The 17,977-nt window shown below is 38.2% G+C and overlaps 1 protein-coding gene and 1 long non-coding RNA gene across 4 annotated transcripts in view; one reads left to right on the top strand and one right to left on the bottom strand.

The window, feature by feature from the left end:
* ctnna1 (catenin (cadherin-associated protein), alpha 1) overlaps window positions 1-4,828 on the top strand; it is a 43,057-nt gene extending 38,229 nt beyond the window's left edge. For both annotated transcript variants that reach the window (XM_077532998.1, XM_077532999.1), the window contains exons 17-18: window positions 1,655-1,789; window positions 3,278-4,828. In XM_077532998.1, coding sequence (XP_077389124.1) covers window positions 1,655-1,789; window positions 3,278-3,568 — 426 coding nt within the window. In that variant the 3' untranslated portion in view covers window positions 3,569-4,828. The remainder of the gene's footprint in view (window positions 1-1,654; window positions 1,790-3,277) is intronic.
* Window positions 477-17,977, bottom strand: part of LOC144026359 (uncharacterized) — a 255,125-nt gene continuing 237,624 nt past the window's right edge. For both annotated transcript variants that reach the window (XR_013285114.1, XR_013285115.1), the window contains 4 exons: window positions 5,237-5,396; window positions 5,049-5,136; window positions 1,454-1,492; window positions 477-1,299 (listed from right to left, as the gene is read on the bottom strand). This is a non-coding gene — a long non-coding RNA (uncharacterized LOC144026359). The remainder of the gene's footprint in view (window positions 1,300-1,453; window positions 1,493-5,048; window positions 5,137-5,236; window positions 5,397-17,977) is intronic.

Here is a 17,977-nt window from a genome sequence, read left to right as displayed (position 1 = left end):
CTGTACGTCGAGGTGAAGCTATTTTAGCTTGCTAACTGTAAACGAATACGGCGATTTTTAAAAAGAAATAAATTCACTACCTGAAGTTGGCAAGTAAACTTTGATAGTGTTATGATTATGTGAAAATGTTTGTAAGACCCATGAAAAATGTTCTGATATTAAATCAATGTGGGAAAAACTTCTAATTATACATAAGGGTTGAATATTCCAACATTGGGTACCTGTGAACCTGTTTTGTGTGTCTGATTGCTGAAAATATGTCCCACATTTTTTCATTTTTTTAATAAACTTTTCCCCTGGTTTAAAATCACTGCTGGTAGCCGAAAAAACAATTTCCTATCTGTTTGCCCGATTAGAACAACCGTAGGCCGCACAAAAGTTTGTCATTGCATTAGTCGCGTATTTTATTTATTTTTTTTTACCTATTTTCTACGTCTCACTCACTGATTTCTCATTCACTCGGGTTGGCGACCTGTCCTCCAGCATGGGCGACAAACATGACGTCACACTAGAAGGTTCGATACCTGGTACTCAATACCAATTAACAAATTTCAAGCCATCACATCTTGCAATTGTTATGAAAATGTTATATTTTAATCAATATCTTGTTTTTTTTTAAACAAAGCCCACAAACTTTTAATGAACAGACGTTACCTCAAAATATGTCACTCTTAGAGTAACAGATTAACATCTCTGTTTTTTTAACAATTGTTCTAAAAAGCTTTGCCACACAATTTCACTTGCAGTCTGTACACAAAGCATTTCAGTTGTAAACGAAAACTTGCAGGACACCTGAGCGCACTCACACCATTGCTCTAATTCCCTTTAAAAAGTGAGACAGGCTTTTTTTTTTTAATGAAGTGTTATGTCGAATTGCCGCAGTTAGCCATGTAACAGCGGAGCGATCAAAGGAACCATTGATTTAATGAGCCATTTGCGGTTTCACTGTGTGTACTTCGACGTGCATGGCTTCATCTGTGAGATTATGCAGATATGCCGGCTGGATCAAGCAGGTAGCCTCTGGGGCCTGCAGGGTGGAGAGGGGCCAGGCTGCCGGGCATTTCGGCGTTTCTGCTGACTGGTTCGAACGGAAGCCGAGTCCACAGTGACACATTTTAAATAGTCTTTTTGTATTCAAATCCATTTAAAGGCCTCGATACACCAGCTCGACGTCGGGAGCCGGACAGCGTTGGGCATGCGGCGTCTGATCAGTGTAGAAATTACTGTTGTAAAGTCAGATCGAGTTGGAATACGTTGGGGCGTTTCCAGCAAATTCGACATGTTGTATCGCTGTTGGGGCTAAAAGAGGAAGTGATGAACGCGGATAAACAATACTGACGGAAAGCCAACCCCGCCCATAGTAATATTTGCATTCTGTTGAATGAATTATTCCTGTGGGTGTTTTGCGATTATCATTTTGGCTCCAAGCGTGTTCCCGATGTGTCTATCTTACCTGTTATGCCGCCACCAAGTCATCTTCAAAGTGTGGCATCTGTAGAATAACATAAATAGCAAGCTTGAGAAGTGCTAGAAAATGGTTGAAGTGACAAATTTAATTCATTGCAACCTCCCACATGCTGTAAAAATGCAAGCAATCAACTCTTTCATCCAAACGAAGGTAGCATTTGCTAACAAGACTTTATGTCTCTTGCAGTGCCCGGACTCGACCTGTAAGCAGGACCTGCTCGCCTACCTGCAGCGTATCGCTTTGTACTGCCACCAGCTCAACATCTGCAGCAAAGTCAAGGCTGAGGTTCAGAATCTGGGAGGAGAGCTGGTCGTCTCGGGGGTAAGTTCACAGTCATTTGAATGGCGGACACCAGGGAGCCATCCATAATTTACGCTCTTCAATGTGCTCAGCCACCAAAGTACCCGAAGAGTTGCGGAGCAGTTAAAAACGGATGTTAAATGACATGAAATAAGCCTAACTGTCGGTGAAATGTTTTGACAACTCCTGCGAGGAGAGCCGCGTCGAGTGCGGAACGTCTCAAAGGTAAACCGGCTGAATCCTGGGGAAAGGAGGAAGACGACGGCAAAAGATTTCAAACCGTTGCGTAAAAGAGCTTTTCAAATGCCACTCATCTCGTGCGCTCGTGTTGCCGCGGCGCACATGCAAACAAAACCGCAGGTTGAGAGCGCTTCAGCTCCTGTCACATGAAATCAGTAACGTGGCAATGAATACAAAACATCAGATACTTTCTGGAAGTCGCGGTTCGAAACGACACTTCCCATAACATATCAGTTCATCTGGTCCAGATTGAACGATAACCCGTTTTGACTCTACAGACTCTACTTTCACTAACATTTTAACAACTCTGTCATAAGTGGAGATAAAAGATGGTTACAAAAAAAAAACACATCACCTTATTTTGTTGTGTAGTGTGTAATCTGTAGAATTTATGGGGAAAAAGATAAAAAATAATTGACTCATGGTTTTATGAATCTATTAGGCTCAAAGGAAAATCAATTCAATGTTTTTTCTTTTATTTTCTATTTTTAAACGTAGTAGGTTTATGTGGCCTTTATATGTCCTTACTGTGGTACCAGCAAATAGCCTTGGGGCAAAAATTGTATGTTGGTATATTTTTGTGGTGGTCTTGGTTGACTTTTTTTTTTTTTTTTTTTTTTCCTCCCCCAGCGATAATAATAGGCGTAACAATATACTAGCTTGTCTGAAATTGAGATTTACAATATTTTTGGACCTTACATCACACATAATGGAAACTTTGAAGATTTCACTGCACTTACATTTAATTACATGGGCACATTGTAATAAGTTGTTGTATTTTTTCCATAATTTTCCACTTGAACTAATGTATTATTTGCATATGCTTTTGTTGAATTACTGCTACTTTGTATTGACTAATAAGAAAGGTAATAGCTTTGTTTGATAGAAACAGACATTGGCTCCACGCGTGCACTGTTTCCAAGATGAGCAATGTTTACAGGCTTGTTAAAGCATTAATTAGCCACTTGCCATTCAACCTGATTTTAATAGCCAGCCTCTGCGCATGAAATAATGAATCCCTTTTCCCCCTTTCAGCAAGGCTGTGACAGGCGCCTGCACTTTGAACACTTAGCATAAAGTGTCACCAACGTCTCGAAGGCTTTTAAATTGTTGTGCTTAAATGAGTCTGACCTTTTTTCCTATTCTCACATATGTTTTTGTATGTCAAAACGTGGAAAGGTTGTCGATTCGAGGCTCCAAACAATGAAGCCTTTGTTTTGCAACATCTCAGATGAGTGTAACCAAGTTTTTCCTCTCTCACATGAACAGTTGGACAGCGCCATGTCCCTCATCCAGGCGGCGAAGAATCTGATGAACACGGTGGTGTCCACCGTGAAGGCGTCCTACGTGGCCTCCACCAAGTACCAGAAGAACAAAGGCATGGAGGCCCTGAACATGCCGGCCATTTCCTGGCGGATGAAGGCGCCCGAGAAGAAGCCGCTGGTGAAGCGGGAGAAGCAAGACGACGGCCAAACCAACCGGGTCAAGCGATCCTCGCACAAGAAGCACGTCAACCCCGTGCAGGCTCTCAGCGAGTTTAAAGCCATGGATAGTATTTAGAGCTTCTTCCGTTTTCCTTTATGTATAGAGATCCGGCTTGGCATTTTATTCAAGAGCTTTTAACATTCTTTTTTTTTTTTTTTTTAAATTGTAATCTTTCCATAGGTGTATATGTGCCTCATCTCAATTCCAGAAGACTGCTGTACACTGTCTTGTGTGGAAAATAGTAAGGGATCAATCAATTGGACAAAGGTGTTTTGTTTTGGTTTTTTCACATTTGTTTGTTCTGACCTAATTCCACAAGATTTCGGTTGTGTTCTTACCATGCTGAGGTCCTCTGGTGTCCCCCCCCTAATTTGATGATAGTTTCAACTATGCAATCTCCCGATGGCCTTATTTCAACCGGAGCAATAATAGTTTCGAATGTGAGATTTGAATGGGTCATGGCCCAACGAGACCAAGCCAAAGTTAGTTCTATATATTTGTACCTGCTCACACTACATGACACATTTTGTACATTTTGTTGTTTTCCTCCCATTATTGGCCACGTAGCCGACACGTGTACTTTGCTCCATTTACTTTGCTCCATTTAAGCCAAACGACTCCGCCCCCTTCAGTTCAGCTCTGAGCATTTGAGACTTATCGACGCAAAAGTCTTCTAAAAGCCAGTGTGGCCCAAACAATCAGTGAAGTACGCCGGTTCTCCGCCGAGCTTCATTTTCTGTCAATGAGACCAACCTGAGTTGAGAGAATGGGTCCAAATTGAGGTATCAATACTTTTGCTCCACTCAGTCTGGGAGGAAAGCATGGAAAGAAAAGGGCAGGTTTCTTCACCGTATATGACTTGTTTGCTATTTTCTTGTGTTAAAAGTGTGAACGCTGGTCCAGATTCGAAATGGTGAGCCATCTTTGTGAAACTCGGAAGCATCTCACAATTTGTTAAAGCTTTAAGTTAAAGATGTAACAACTTTATGATGGCATTGATTGTGAGGCTTTTTTTTTTTTTTTTTTGCTTGCCCGTTTGGCATCAGTGAACTAATCCCGGATGGGCATGTATGAGCTCACTTGAAGCTTTTTTTTTTTCCTTTCATGCACAACCAATCTCAGTTTTTGATTCTCCCCTTGGTTTATGTTTTGCTGTATTTGATTTTTGGAATAGATATAAGTAAACAACTTTGCTGTGCATTGCTTCCCCCCCCCCCCCTTCTTCTTTTTCATAGCTGACCTGTTAGTATCCACATACTATATTGAATTCATGTACCTGTTCTGTTTGGATAAACTGAATAAAACCATCCTCCCTAAAATGTTTGCTACCCTCAATTGATTCCTGGCTTCATTGTGCTTTCTTGATAAATTGTGTTGTAAAATGTTAAGCTGCAATGCGCCCTTGAAGTAAAAATATTTCTTTACCAGTAATGACTCCTAGTAGTTTGAAGGAAGATAAAGTAGAGCGCACAAAACAATTTCATAATTGCAAACAGAAGACTGATGATAAAAGCATTGTTCATCTTTTAGTGGTGCGTAAAACTACTCCACCTACCTGAGATCTTCCACATAAAGAGGGTCGCTGGTCATGATTGGTCGCAGCATCTCTTGAGGCCCGCTGTTGAGCAACAAGTAGGAGATGGCTGCTTGGAGGACATTTTTGCAAAGGACAAAATACAAATCTGTTTGCTCTTCAAAAAACAAAAAAAACAAAACGGATGGTTTGTTGAATGAAGCGCTTACCTGGAACAGCTTTAGCCAGCATGTGGCTCAGGATTTTAAGGTAGAGCGCCTCATTGTCATCCATAAGTGTGCGCACATCACGATGATGAGGCACAAGCCCAAAGGGGGGAACTTCATGCGGGTGTGGGCGCTTTAGAGTGCCTCATTGTTGCCCATAAGTCTGCACACATCATGCAAAAAATGATGGAACAAGACAAAAAATAAATAAATCAAACTTTGGAACAGAGCTTTGAGCTGACACGGCCACTTTAGAGCGCCTTGTTGTCAGCCATGAGTGCACGCAGGTCCTGGAGAGAAGGTGGAACAGCGAGGAACACATCTGCAGCACTGGGTTAGATAAGTATTTTCCTCCATTTTGTTTGTCATTTGTGTGTTACTCCCTGTGCACTGACAGTCTTGTTTTTTTCTTCTTCCAGATTTGTCACATCCTGCTTCTTTCATCTCAGCTTTGCCTCACTCAAGTCTCTGCTTTTTTTCCACATGTTACCTGCACTCAAAGTTTCCACTGAATATCAACAATCAGACAACTCTGGTGATAATCAAGCAAGAGCTGCCTGATTGCACGTCTGAGTTGGAATGATTTAAAGCAGCCCTTCTAATCCGACAATTTTGTTGGAGCATGCCATTCATGTCAAATGATTTTCAAACTAATCCAGACCCTGACATCTTTAAGGGTCTTGTACATGAAGAGAATCGGTATGTGTTGGCGTTAAGGCTGACTTAATTAGCATGCTGCGTGCATGTCGGAGTGCTATTTCAGCTTCTAGTCTGCATTAATGTGCAGGACTAGATTCCCAAAATGGTCCATTCAATCCGACTTGTGTTCATCTGCTTGATTTAAAATGTAATGCAGTGCTTCATCTACTTGTTACTAATGAGTCCGCATAGGAGATAAATCTTGAGTAATAATATCCATTGTAGTTTGAATTATAAGCATCACAGATTTTTTCTTTTTTTTTCTTTGCACCCTTCGTCATAATCCGAGGACCAGGGTAGTAGGTTTGGAGTTTTTATTATAGTTTTTTTTTTTTTTTTTTACTTTTGTTGCTTCAATTAGTTTTTAGAGCAGGTTTGTTAGTTTTTATTTTTTGAAAATGCTCCATTATAGTTATTTATTTTGATTTCTTTCACTAAATCACGGAAATAAAGTTTGGCTAGCTGGCTAAAAGGTCAAGCCTTTTGGATATTGTATGTACTGGTACATTTTGTATAATATTTCACATTGGTTTACAGTGGTTATATTTACTTAAGTGGCAGTCAGTAAAGAATATTAAAACTCTTAATTAACTCTGTAACGCCAAACGTATCATATTAAGTATCTATTTTGATCCTTCTATTTCATGAGTATAATATTTTTTTCCCCCATTAAAACCCTGACGTATATTATCTGACACATGCATTGCACGGATAATCCATTAGAGGGCAGTATCTCCCAGCTAATGGCTTTGAGAGACACCGATACTTATTAATAGTGGGAAATGTTCTTTTTTTGGAAATATTAATATGTTTGATATGTCGGTTTATTATTATTATTATTATTATATTTTTGACAGTTACAAACGTATGAATTTAAAGCATTGTGACCGGATGTATCAAACATAGCACAAATCAAGTCATATGCGGAGGAAGTGTATTTAAAAAAAAACAAAACATTTTTGTTTGTTCAAAAGCATCAATAAATACTCTATTCACAAAGAATCGGAATTTTCTCTCATATATTTCATGGTTCAGGCTTTATGGGGTCAAAATATTGCACATACAGTTTTTGTCCTGAGTTTCACCGTTTTCCTGTAGGAGAAATGATTCCATATATTTTTAGTTGGAATCCGTTCCGACTGCATTTGTAAACATTGCTTTGATTTTTATCAGGGTTAAGACCTGCATTATTTGTTCACTACCCACCGCCTTTTTTTTTTTTTTGGTCATATCTTTGTATTGGCAATCTCCCAATATACAGTGTACATGCGCGACAAATGGAGACGAGCCTGTCGAGGGAGATCTTGTCACACCTGTGATTGTTCCCGGTGAATTTATGATGCCTTTGTGGCCGGCGTAGCAAAACAATGAGCAGAGCCAACTTCTGTTTTGTGTGTGTCAGCTGTTCACTTCTGTTCACTCGACTGTATTCGACACACACGACTAACACTAGTGGCTTATTGAATCGCTTTTTCCATAAAATGCACTCTGCGGTCATTTGAATTGCTATTGTTATATAAAATTACATATGCTGCGCGGGAGGTTTTAATCCATGGAGTCCTCCGAATGTCTTTGTTGCAGCCCACAGTTTAGCAGCGCCAAGTATTTACAATCCTACAGGCGGCATATTGCTGTTAAGTCAATGATTTTTTTTCTTTTTTTTAATGTTTTGTTTATTTTTTAAATATATTTTTGTGATAAATCACTGTAATGTGCTTAGTGCCACCATGCTCTTAGCAGTGTCGCGACAAGTAACTTGAAAAGGTAACATAATTACTTTACTGAATACTTGATTTTAAAAGTACCTTAGTGATTTTACAAGTAATAATTACAAGTTACTTAATTAGTTACTTTAAGCAGATGCCAATGACACTGTTCAACATAAAAATGTCAACTGTTTTTTTTTTTTATTGGAAGTGCATTTTTAGTGTTTAAGGGTAAAGTTTAAATAATAATTAATAATAATAATATATAATAATAATATATATATATATATATATATATATATATATATATATATATATATATATATATATGTATGTATATATGTTTTGTTTTTTGTTTTTTTAAATAAAGGCAGTTGTTTTTGACCTCACATTTTTAACTTAATACTGTGTTGGTAAAATGTAACATTTATGTAAAATGTACATTTTGTTTATATAAATATAAAAAAAAAATAAAAAATCAGGAACCTCTTGCATTAATCACAGGTCAACTTCACACAACCTTTTAGGACTTTGTATGCTTGAAATGTATCAAGCTGCGATTATTTTTTTTTAAAGCTAGATAAAAGTCTATTAACGTGATACCGATATCTATTAGCATAAATGCCATATGGCTATATTTCAAATATTTGCTTAGTCTATGCTAAAAATGGCTACTTTCAATGTGAGCTTCAATACAATAAAACAATCACAAAATGAAAAAAAAAAAAAATCCTGCCAATATAAATTTCCCGTTATTTCAAAACAACAAGCAAAAACGGTCGTTTGCCACAACTGTAAGCGTTTGGAGTGGCATACGGCTGAGCTCACGTGTTTGTAACTTGCTCATCCCGCTCGCTCGCGTTGAACACAGCGGCTCTGTAAATATGGCTGCTCCCCAGAGACCACTTGAGACTTGACAGATAATAAGTAGATGGGCTCCTGTGATGTGAAACAAGAAAGCTAAATCTGCCAAGGCCTTGAAGAGCTAACAGGCGGGATGAGCCATTTGAATGACGATGGGAATGCAAAAAAGCACAGGAGCCGCTTTCCGCTCTCGCGTCTGCCCTGCCGCCTCACCCAAATGAAGATTTATCAATCACCGTGCTCAAGTGTGACACTTTAATCCATAGGTTAGCTTTTCTCAGCCCTCCCTCTTATATTACAATTAATGGACCTGAGGTAGAAGAGGCGGGCGGGGGGGGGGTTCCGACGCTAAGCTATGTTGAGCTATTGCTAACCTCAGAAATACAGAGGCTTTGACAGTATTAACCCTGAATCAAGCGGGAGAGATGTGAGCCTTTAAGAATGAGAGTCTGACACTTCTGTCACTTCCCTGATAGGCTGACTTAGCACTGTTTGGGTTTACAGAACCGCCAAAGTTGAACACAAGCTATTCCACGAGGACGGTTGTCCGCAGATTTACAGACGCATTTCAAGTAAATTCTCGACTATTGGGTACACTATAGTAAGCCTCAAACATACATGCACATATAGAGGCCACAATGGACTACAAGGTTTCAAACCAAACATGGTGAAGCAGCATGTAGCTGTTATGCTGCATGCAAATAAGCAGTCAGGTCCAAGTTAATCCTTTTTTAAAATCAATTTCACTCTATGGTCTTATAATTTCAGAAAGCTACTCTTTATTTGCTTTTAAATGTCTAAATATGTGGGTGGTAAATGTGCTTAAATGTTGTCAATTAACATTCTTTTAGTAATTTGAATACACTACTTTTGTTCTCTTTGCGAATGTGTTCAGTTGTTCCATTAATGCTTTTAGATATCAAGTCACACAAAAATCATTACGATATCATTGACAATGAAGTCATATAGTGAATTTAAAAAGTCAGCACACCCCTATTGAAATGCCGTCGTTTTGCAAAATCCCCCAAAAAACAGACAAGATAAATCATTTCAAAAGTTTTTTCACTATTAACACAGCTCGTGCAAGTCAAATCATTAAAAAGAATAATTCAAGAGCAAAAGTTAAATGACTGAAATGTTGTGATTGCGTAAGTTTGCACACCCTTTTATAACTGGGATTAATTTGTCTTTATTCAGAATTAACCAATCCTATTCAAAGGCATGAGAGTCAGCACACACGTCACCATTTAAAGTGAGCCTGCTTAACCCAAAAAAAGTTCAGATATTCTAGTAGGCTTTTCCTGCCATTTTTTTCCTTTTTTTTCCTGACTATTTGGAAGTGTTCATATAAAAAGTATGAAGCTGCCAACACCATGCTTCACTGTAGGTATGGTGTTTTTTTTTTGTTTTTTTGTTTTTTTTATAAATAGTGTTGTGTTTGTGCCAAACATATCCAGCCTTCATTTTATTGGAGACCAACACATTTTTACCACGTGTTTATGAGATCTTTTTTTGTCTGTCTTCCTGTGTTACATAGTGGAAAACCTTCAATCTTCTGCTATAAACAATGTGTCATGAAAAGCCTACTAGAACAGCTGAATTTTATTTATGTATTTATTATTATTATTAGTTTGATCAAAGGCGGGTGTGGCTTGACTAACATGAGTTTGAAAGTGATAGGTAAATTTGGAACACTTTATTTCTCAGTTGTAAGAGGGTGTGCACACTTGTGCAACCTCATTATTTGAGTTATAGGTCATATTAAATTCATCTTGGGTTTCTTTATCACAAAAATTTATCATTTTGAACGTGGGTGTGCAGACTCTTTATAACCAGCAGAGAGTTTGATGCGCTAACTACAACTCCACTCCGTCCTTTCCAAAAAAACACAAGCAGATGGGCCGAAAATGCTCGAAATGCAAATGCTTCTAGCTTTAATGCGGCCGAGCGTTGTTTATTTTCAATCTGATTGGTGAGAAGACGTGGCGGAGCAGTTGCGCGGGTGCCAGGGTGCAAATGAACTCGTAGTCATCGGAGAAATCATTAGCGCTGTAAAAGATGCACGAGTCCAGGCGACGGGACACTTTTGGGAGACATCCATTTACTGGAGTTTGGAGCGGGCCCACAAACATGCACAACTGATGTTTGATTTGCATTTCAGAGCCAAGTGCTTCTTTCAGATATGTGCTCATCCCAAAAAAAAAAAGCAAACATGTCCACTTGTTCACAGCAGTCAATGCACAATATTTTATGTAACTATACGTTTGACTCATGTTGCTGTAAAAGCAGAGCAAGACATACTCACATGCTTCGTTCCTACCCGTCGACTGAGGCGCAGTTTGCCATTAGGCAAGACAGGCAATGACTTGGGGCCCCTTAGCCAGCAGGGGCCCCGGAGGCCCAACAGATTTGACAAAAAAACTCCTATCCTTCACATTAGCAGTAGTAAAGCTTTTATTAAAAAACAACAACAAAAACAACAACCATGTATTAATAAGGCGTTCTTTTCTCAAAACGGCCATGTATACCATGTACTATGTAAGGTGAGTGTTTTCAAGGTTTCTCTATTCCAACGCGCCTGATTCAATGATCAGGATAATTATCAGGCTCCTGCAGAGCTTGGTTGATGAGCTTAAATATGAATCAGTTGTGTTGAACATGGGAAACCTCTAAAACATGCAGGACTAGGCCCTCGACGACCAGACTTTGACACCACTGATGTATAGTAAGCATTAAAAAAAAAAAAAAAAAAACGTATAGTAAGGTATTTTTTCTTAAACGACCATATATAGTAAGGCTTATAAAAAAATAAAAATAAAATGTGTATAGTAAGGTGTTTTTTATTTACTCTTTTTTTTAAATGACCCTGTATAGTAAGGCTTTATTTAAAAAAAAAAAAAAAAAAAAAAGTATAGTAAGGCCTGCGATTGGCTGGCAACCAGTCCAGGCTGTATCCCGCCTGCTGCCAGCTGAGATAGGCTCCAGCACCCCCCACGACCCTTGTGAGGTATAAGTGGTCAAGAAAATGGATAGATGCACGTATTATAGTAAGGCGTTTTTTGATGTATTTATTTTTTTAAATGACCATATATAGTAAGGCTTTACTTAAAAAAACAAAAAAAAACATGGATAGTACGGTGTTTTTTATTTACCGGTATTTATTTTTTTAAATGACCATGTATAGTAAGGAATTATTTAAAAAAAAACAAAAAAACATGTATAGTAAGGTGTTTTTTTTTGTTTTTGTTTTTTAATGATCATGTATAGTAAGGCTTTATTTAAAAAAAAACATGTTTTTAAACGGCCATTATAGTAAGGCGTTTCATGTATATATTTTCCTGCCCAAGTTGTCATGAGGCAATAAAGGAGTCCACTTCAGATGTCCCCTGAAGGTGGGAATTGGGGACAACATTAATTATGCCTGGCTCGGAAGAAGAAAGCGTCACAATTACAAGGTCCAGAATTCCACAGTGCGGCCTCCACGTGTTGTATTTACAAACTGGCCCACTTTTCATCTTTAATGGAACTTTCCTCCACAGGGGATTCGATTTTTGCAGTGTTGGCAAAAAGTGTAATTAACAGTGTGGAATGGGACATTCAAATTGCTTCACATTCACCTGCTAAAGCCACTGGGGATGTTCGACTGTTTGCGTTTTCAGGGCGAGTTCGGCGAATAATCCTTTTACCAGTTGCAGGTTGTATCCCGTCGGGATAATAACAATAGCAATATAAATGGATAGATGGATTAAATTTGACCAGAATGTAAACTCCAGCTTGAGGTGCATACATTCCGTTGCCTCGCTGAAAACATTTTCTTTCACTGAGGGGTCAAGAAAATGGATGGATGGAACTCAGGTTATTGTTTCAAACTGCCTGGATGGTGTGTAATCCAGAAAAAAATGCCACCAGCTCTGAAAATAATTGCCACTAGTGTGACTCTCCTCCTCCACTGAATCACACCAAATGCTTAAAGAACAAAAATGCTGTTTCTGTGGATCGGTAATTCTGTCCAAAGGCTCACTACAGAGCTGAGGAAAAACGCTACCGTTGACCTTTGCACTGGGGTCACAGTCATTGTATTGCAAACTAAAAAATGAAAGATCAATGCAGTCAAATAACATTAAATACATAATTGTAATGCAGTCAAACTAAATAAATAGTGGGGGAAAAAAAGTGTCTGTTTTGAACTGATGTAATCGGCATCTAGTTTCAACTGGTAATACCCTATGTGATGTCAGGAATCTTTCATCTCTTTATATAGTCAACAGCCAATCAGAAAATTCCATGTCAGTCCTGTTACCCACATGTCTAGACACAACCAATTAGATCGATTCACTGTCTGTATAAGCTGTCTTAGAAATGTGTGTTTTTTGTCGGATTATTCCTCTGTCCACCTGCTCCTCTCTTCCTCAATGCCTTCTCGTTGTTTCTGGTCAAGTTAGTTCCACGCCTTTTGTTATGCGAGTAAAGTGTTAAAACTCTTATTTGTGTGTGCGCTTTTGGGATCCAATCCAGAACATAACACAGAGATGGACTCGTCAGACCACAGCACAGGCATTTAATGTTGTATTTGAGACATTTTGTTAACTGTTAGACTGCTGAGCCTTTTGGGTTTTGAGCTCCTTTTATACCCAACATGACACTCACCTGTCACTTCTCATCTTGCTTTTGTAGTCTACTGAATTGAATATACTGTAGGTTGAGAAGGATTTGCAAATCCTTGTATTGGACTGGGATTTGTACATGCACAGTGGCAGCTACTTAAATAGGCCAAGATGCACCTTTTTCATATTCAATCGTCTCCTATGTCTTTTTACTGCTTCCTTGAAGTGGGACTTTTGTTTTTTAATGCTTGACATCACATTGCCTCGACATAAGCGATTTATATCTTGAAGTCATCAGCGCCAATCACACGGAAGGATCCGCCTCGATGCGAGCAAAAGAGCCGTGTCACATGTACAGAATGCAGCGGAAATGTGAATGCTAAGCGGCTGCCGCAGTCGAGTTGAAGAGGGATGACAGGCCGCTACATTGACACATGAGTCTGTGTCTCATCCTTAAACCAATTTCCTTCAACAATACTCAGGGGAGCGCTCCGATTTGCACCGTTTCCTTTCTCGGAGAAAGTGTTTATCCTGTTTTCACAATTAGATCTCGCTCCCAGTCGCGGCATTAATCAAATAGTCTGACGCACGCTCGGCACTGGAGAGATTGGGGGGCTACGTGTCCGACACGGCTTTCTTCGTGGTAACGGACTGTTCTGACAGCATTTTGGAAAAGTGAAGGTTATTTTGATACATGGCGTGCGTGTGACCTACGTAGTCAAAGGATAAAATATTGCTCATATCTATCTCGGTATGACATTTTGCTTTGCTTTGTGTTGTGTGATTAAATATCATGAAAATGTGTCCTGACATCGCTCCACAAATGCATTATGGGAAAACCCCTTTCATATAAAGGACATTTAATAATATTTCACCTAGGGGGACTGTTGTGTGTAAATGGATAGCAAATGCTGGCTATAACAAAAGATCATCACATTATGTACAATTTCTTGTAATATGTAACATATCGTCGTTGCTATGTGAAAAACACTTCCATTTTTTTCCCATTTAATTCAATTATTTTTACGTTTTTGGGATGTCTGCATTCAGTTTCATCGTACTGTAAAAAACATTTTAATTTTTTTCATTTAATTATTTGTGCTTTTATTATTTTTATTTGTATGTTTTTGAGATGTCTGCATTCAGTTTCATCGTGCTATGTGAAAAACACGTTTCCATTTTTTCATTTAATTATTTTTACTTGTATTATTTTTATTTTTATGTTTTTGGGATGTCTGCATCCAGTTTCATCCCAAAAACCTAAAATAATAATAATAATAAAAAAAATGGACATAGGTGTTTTTCCGCATAGTAGTGACACTATATTATATGGACACCTTTTTAAAATAAATGCTTAAGTCATTTTTTTTCTTCTGATTTTCAGGAAACAAACAACTGAACCATTTGCATCATGAGGAGATGATTTAGGAAAAACAATAATTTTTGGGAAAAAATTACTTAGGCAATAATTTTAAGAGGCTGATGAGATTGCATAATTTATTAGTACATAGTCAAAAATGTTTACTCCACATTGGCAGTTCCAGGCTTCCATATATGAACTAATGAACTATATAGTTGAGTTATTTAGTAATAAAATAAAATAAAAACAACAACAGCAAAAAAAAAAACAAACAAAAAAAACCACAGTCATATTTGGTGGTTGTAGTATAATGTTTGGATATGTGCATTTTTCTTTCTTAGGAAAGATATCCACTCCAATCAATTAATGTACTCTACTGCCCCAACCTACCTGTGCTTTCAAATGTTTTCATCGAAAGCATGCTCATTTTTCAATGGGGTTCTTTGAAAATAGGGCCGCACTCATGATTGATGGCTGATTGTTGGCCCAGAAAAAAAAAAAAAAAAAAAAAAAAAAAAAAGCATGTTTGCTGAGTGGCAGCTGTGTTGGACTGAAAAGAAGGCTGTGATACACTTGGGGGCCGCAAAGCCTTTTCAGACACTGAGCAAAGGCCAACGAGTGTAACGCAGAGTGTCGATAGAGGACGTTTAATTAAACCAGATCGCAGAGGAATATTGGAGCACAAAACAAGACAAGTTTCCATTCTGAAGGTTGCCTTCAACCACCTGTGGAGGTTTTGCTCGGACTTGGTCAAATGAAAAACAGTAACCACTGTACATGCTAGTTTATTGCACCCCATTCATGACCTCCAAACTGCATTGGTCATGAGACTTGTGAACCGAGGAACCCCTGTAGTTTAAAACTACATTATATTACCTGGCCCGCAAAAGTGAATCAGGCATGTCAACTTCCATGATTCTTGCTAAATTTGTACGAAAATGTAATAGCGAATAACATTGAAATATTCTGGTGTAACGCAGATCGTTTTGACAAGTGTGATTGCTGAAATCTACACCCTGACGCACACCGAACAAGTGGATCAAGACAAATTAAGCCTGCACAACAACATTTTTGTGCAGTATTATAAAATGAAAAGGAAAAAAACCACAACATGAAAGGGTGGATTATTTACTAAATGTTTACACTGTATACAGTAATAATGATGATAATATGCCAGTGTGTATTAACCTGTGTTGAAAAGAATGACATTTTCCAATTAAATTCAACTCCTACAACTTGCTGGCTAATTAGCCTGGCTGCATTGCCGAATGGCCTTCTGTTATACATAAAGTCAGCGTATGATCATTTAAAATAATTGCTCATGGTGTGAACTGTACGCTGGAAAAGTGGCCACATGGTGACCGAGTGATTAGTGTAATGAGAATTTGATTATTTTCTATATTAGCATTCTTTTCATCACATTGACAAGTTTGTGATGTTTTAATAGAAGTGTTGCTCCAATCTCAAGGTTCAAAGGTTACATAAACATATACAGTCCAACCACATGGCCACATACACAGCTGGCTGGTTGATTTGCCTACAGAGAACTTAAAAAAAATAAATAAATAAATAAATAAAAAAAAGGATTGATTCGCCTCATATAGACGGTATACAGTGCACATACGTCCCACCTAGACTTGACATCACATATAAAGTCAAAGAGGATGTAAAACTGCTTCTATTGCCATCTGTGAATTATAATGTACAGGCCTGTTTCTTGAGGTTCTTTTTTAAAACGATAACTGTTGAGCGACAATTCAAAAGCAACATCTGGTTTAATTGGTTAATTTTCATTTCTTTCTTTTATTATTCTTATATATTTTTTTTCATTCTCAGAGGGATACCAACAAAATGTTATCATATAGCTACGTATATCCGATAATTCAGGATGTGATGCACGTAATATTTATAAGTGACAAATTCATTCATGTTAGCTAACAAATAAATATTTCATTAAATTTTCTTTACTGTTTGATTTGTTTCCTTTGGGATTTTTACTGACACATTCAATGTCCTATTAAAAGGGAAAACTATATTCTTTCATTAGTTTGTTTCTCCATATTTGTTCTCATCAGGGATGGAACAGCTTGTCCAGCAAAGCAAACTGCTTATTTATTATTCACTCATCACTTATCTTTGCTCAGTTTTACTCCCAAATTTATCGGCTGTGAAAATTTGTTCTCATCTCACTGTTGGAAATATTCATTGTGTGTTTTGCAAGTTTCGAGTGACTTCTCTCTGACAGCTCTTTTACCTCATGCGTGATGTCACTCTTCAATGGCGACCACAGACCATGAATGGCAAAACACAATTTACTCGAATATAAAATTCGATAGCTTTCTTCATTCATGAATATTCGACATAACTTCACGTAACACAACGTACGTGACAGTATTCCGCTACTTCCCTGCATAAAATTAGACGGTGAACTATTTAACTGTATGGAATGCTTATGAAATGAGATTAAAACAAAAATGAAGCAAAATTACAAAATGTAAGTTTGCTGAAGGTCAAAATGAGTTTTGAGGACCAAAATAAAAAAACAGTACATCACTATCCGCCATTTTGGTTGTTTACTTTCGCCTCGAACACTTTCAGGTCAGAACTGGGAAAAACCAACTTGGATATATCCGACTTCCGACCATTATCGAATGCAGCATTAGAGCGCTAACAGGAAGTGCTGCGCTAGCTGCCGAAATGTTGCTAGCTTAAGTGTTTAATGTTTTTATTTCCTTTCACAGTCAATCATTTGACTCCACAGATTCTTGAATACCCATTGCTGTGTGGTGATCTTAAAATTAGCATCAATCGACTAAGTAGTGCACAGGAAGTAGCGTGAATGGTTTCAAATAAGAGCGCTAACAGGAAGTGCTGCGCTAGCTGCCGAAATGTTGCTAACATAACAGTGTTTGAAAAATCTTCCTTGTTAAGTTTAAAGTGTCTGATTCCATGTTATGTACATTTGGGTATTCATCCTTTTTTTTTGTCTATATTTGTCCATTTCAAGTATTTATGTTTTCGTCATGCTTGTCCAAATAAACACTAATCATGATCTTGTAAGCACATTCAAATTGAACACGTTTACATCATGTGTGGAGTCTCCAGTTGAAAATCATTATGTGCAGTCTCCATTTTAGATCTTACAGTCAAATTCAAACTCCAAACTTCTATCAACTCAATCATCGTCCCAACTCCGATCTTGCCGTTGTCCATCTAATCGAGGCTGGGTCACACTTCCATCTTACGCACGCAGTCTCCTTCAAAAAGACTCGTGGACTTGTGCGAATGGGGTCAAGTAAGAGATAAGGGCTTTGTCTTGCACTCAGCGAAGAGAGAACAAGGACAGTCGCAAGGTTTATTGCTTGCTTCTTTCAAAATGGCCGACACACTCGCGGCCATCTGCGTGCTGGTGGGCGGCTTGCTCTGCAAATGAGGTGTGCCGCATTCGTGTGTTCCATGCAAGGCGGACCATATGCTTTCCATTGCCGAACGAGAGACCAACATTTGGTAA

Source organism: Festucalex cinctus, chromosome 9, assembly GCF_051991245.1.
Source record: "Festucalex cinctus isolate MCC-2025b chromosome 9, RoL_Fcin_1.0, whole genome shotgun sequence".
Lineage (NCBI taxonomy): Eukaryota > Metazoa > Chordata > Actinopteri > Syngnathiformes > Syngnathidae > Festucalex > Festucalex cinctus.
This window is presented reverse-complemented; position numbering and strand designations above follow the sequence as displayed.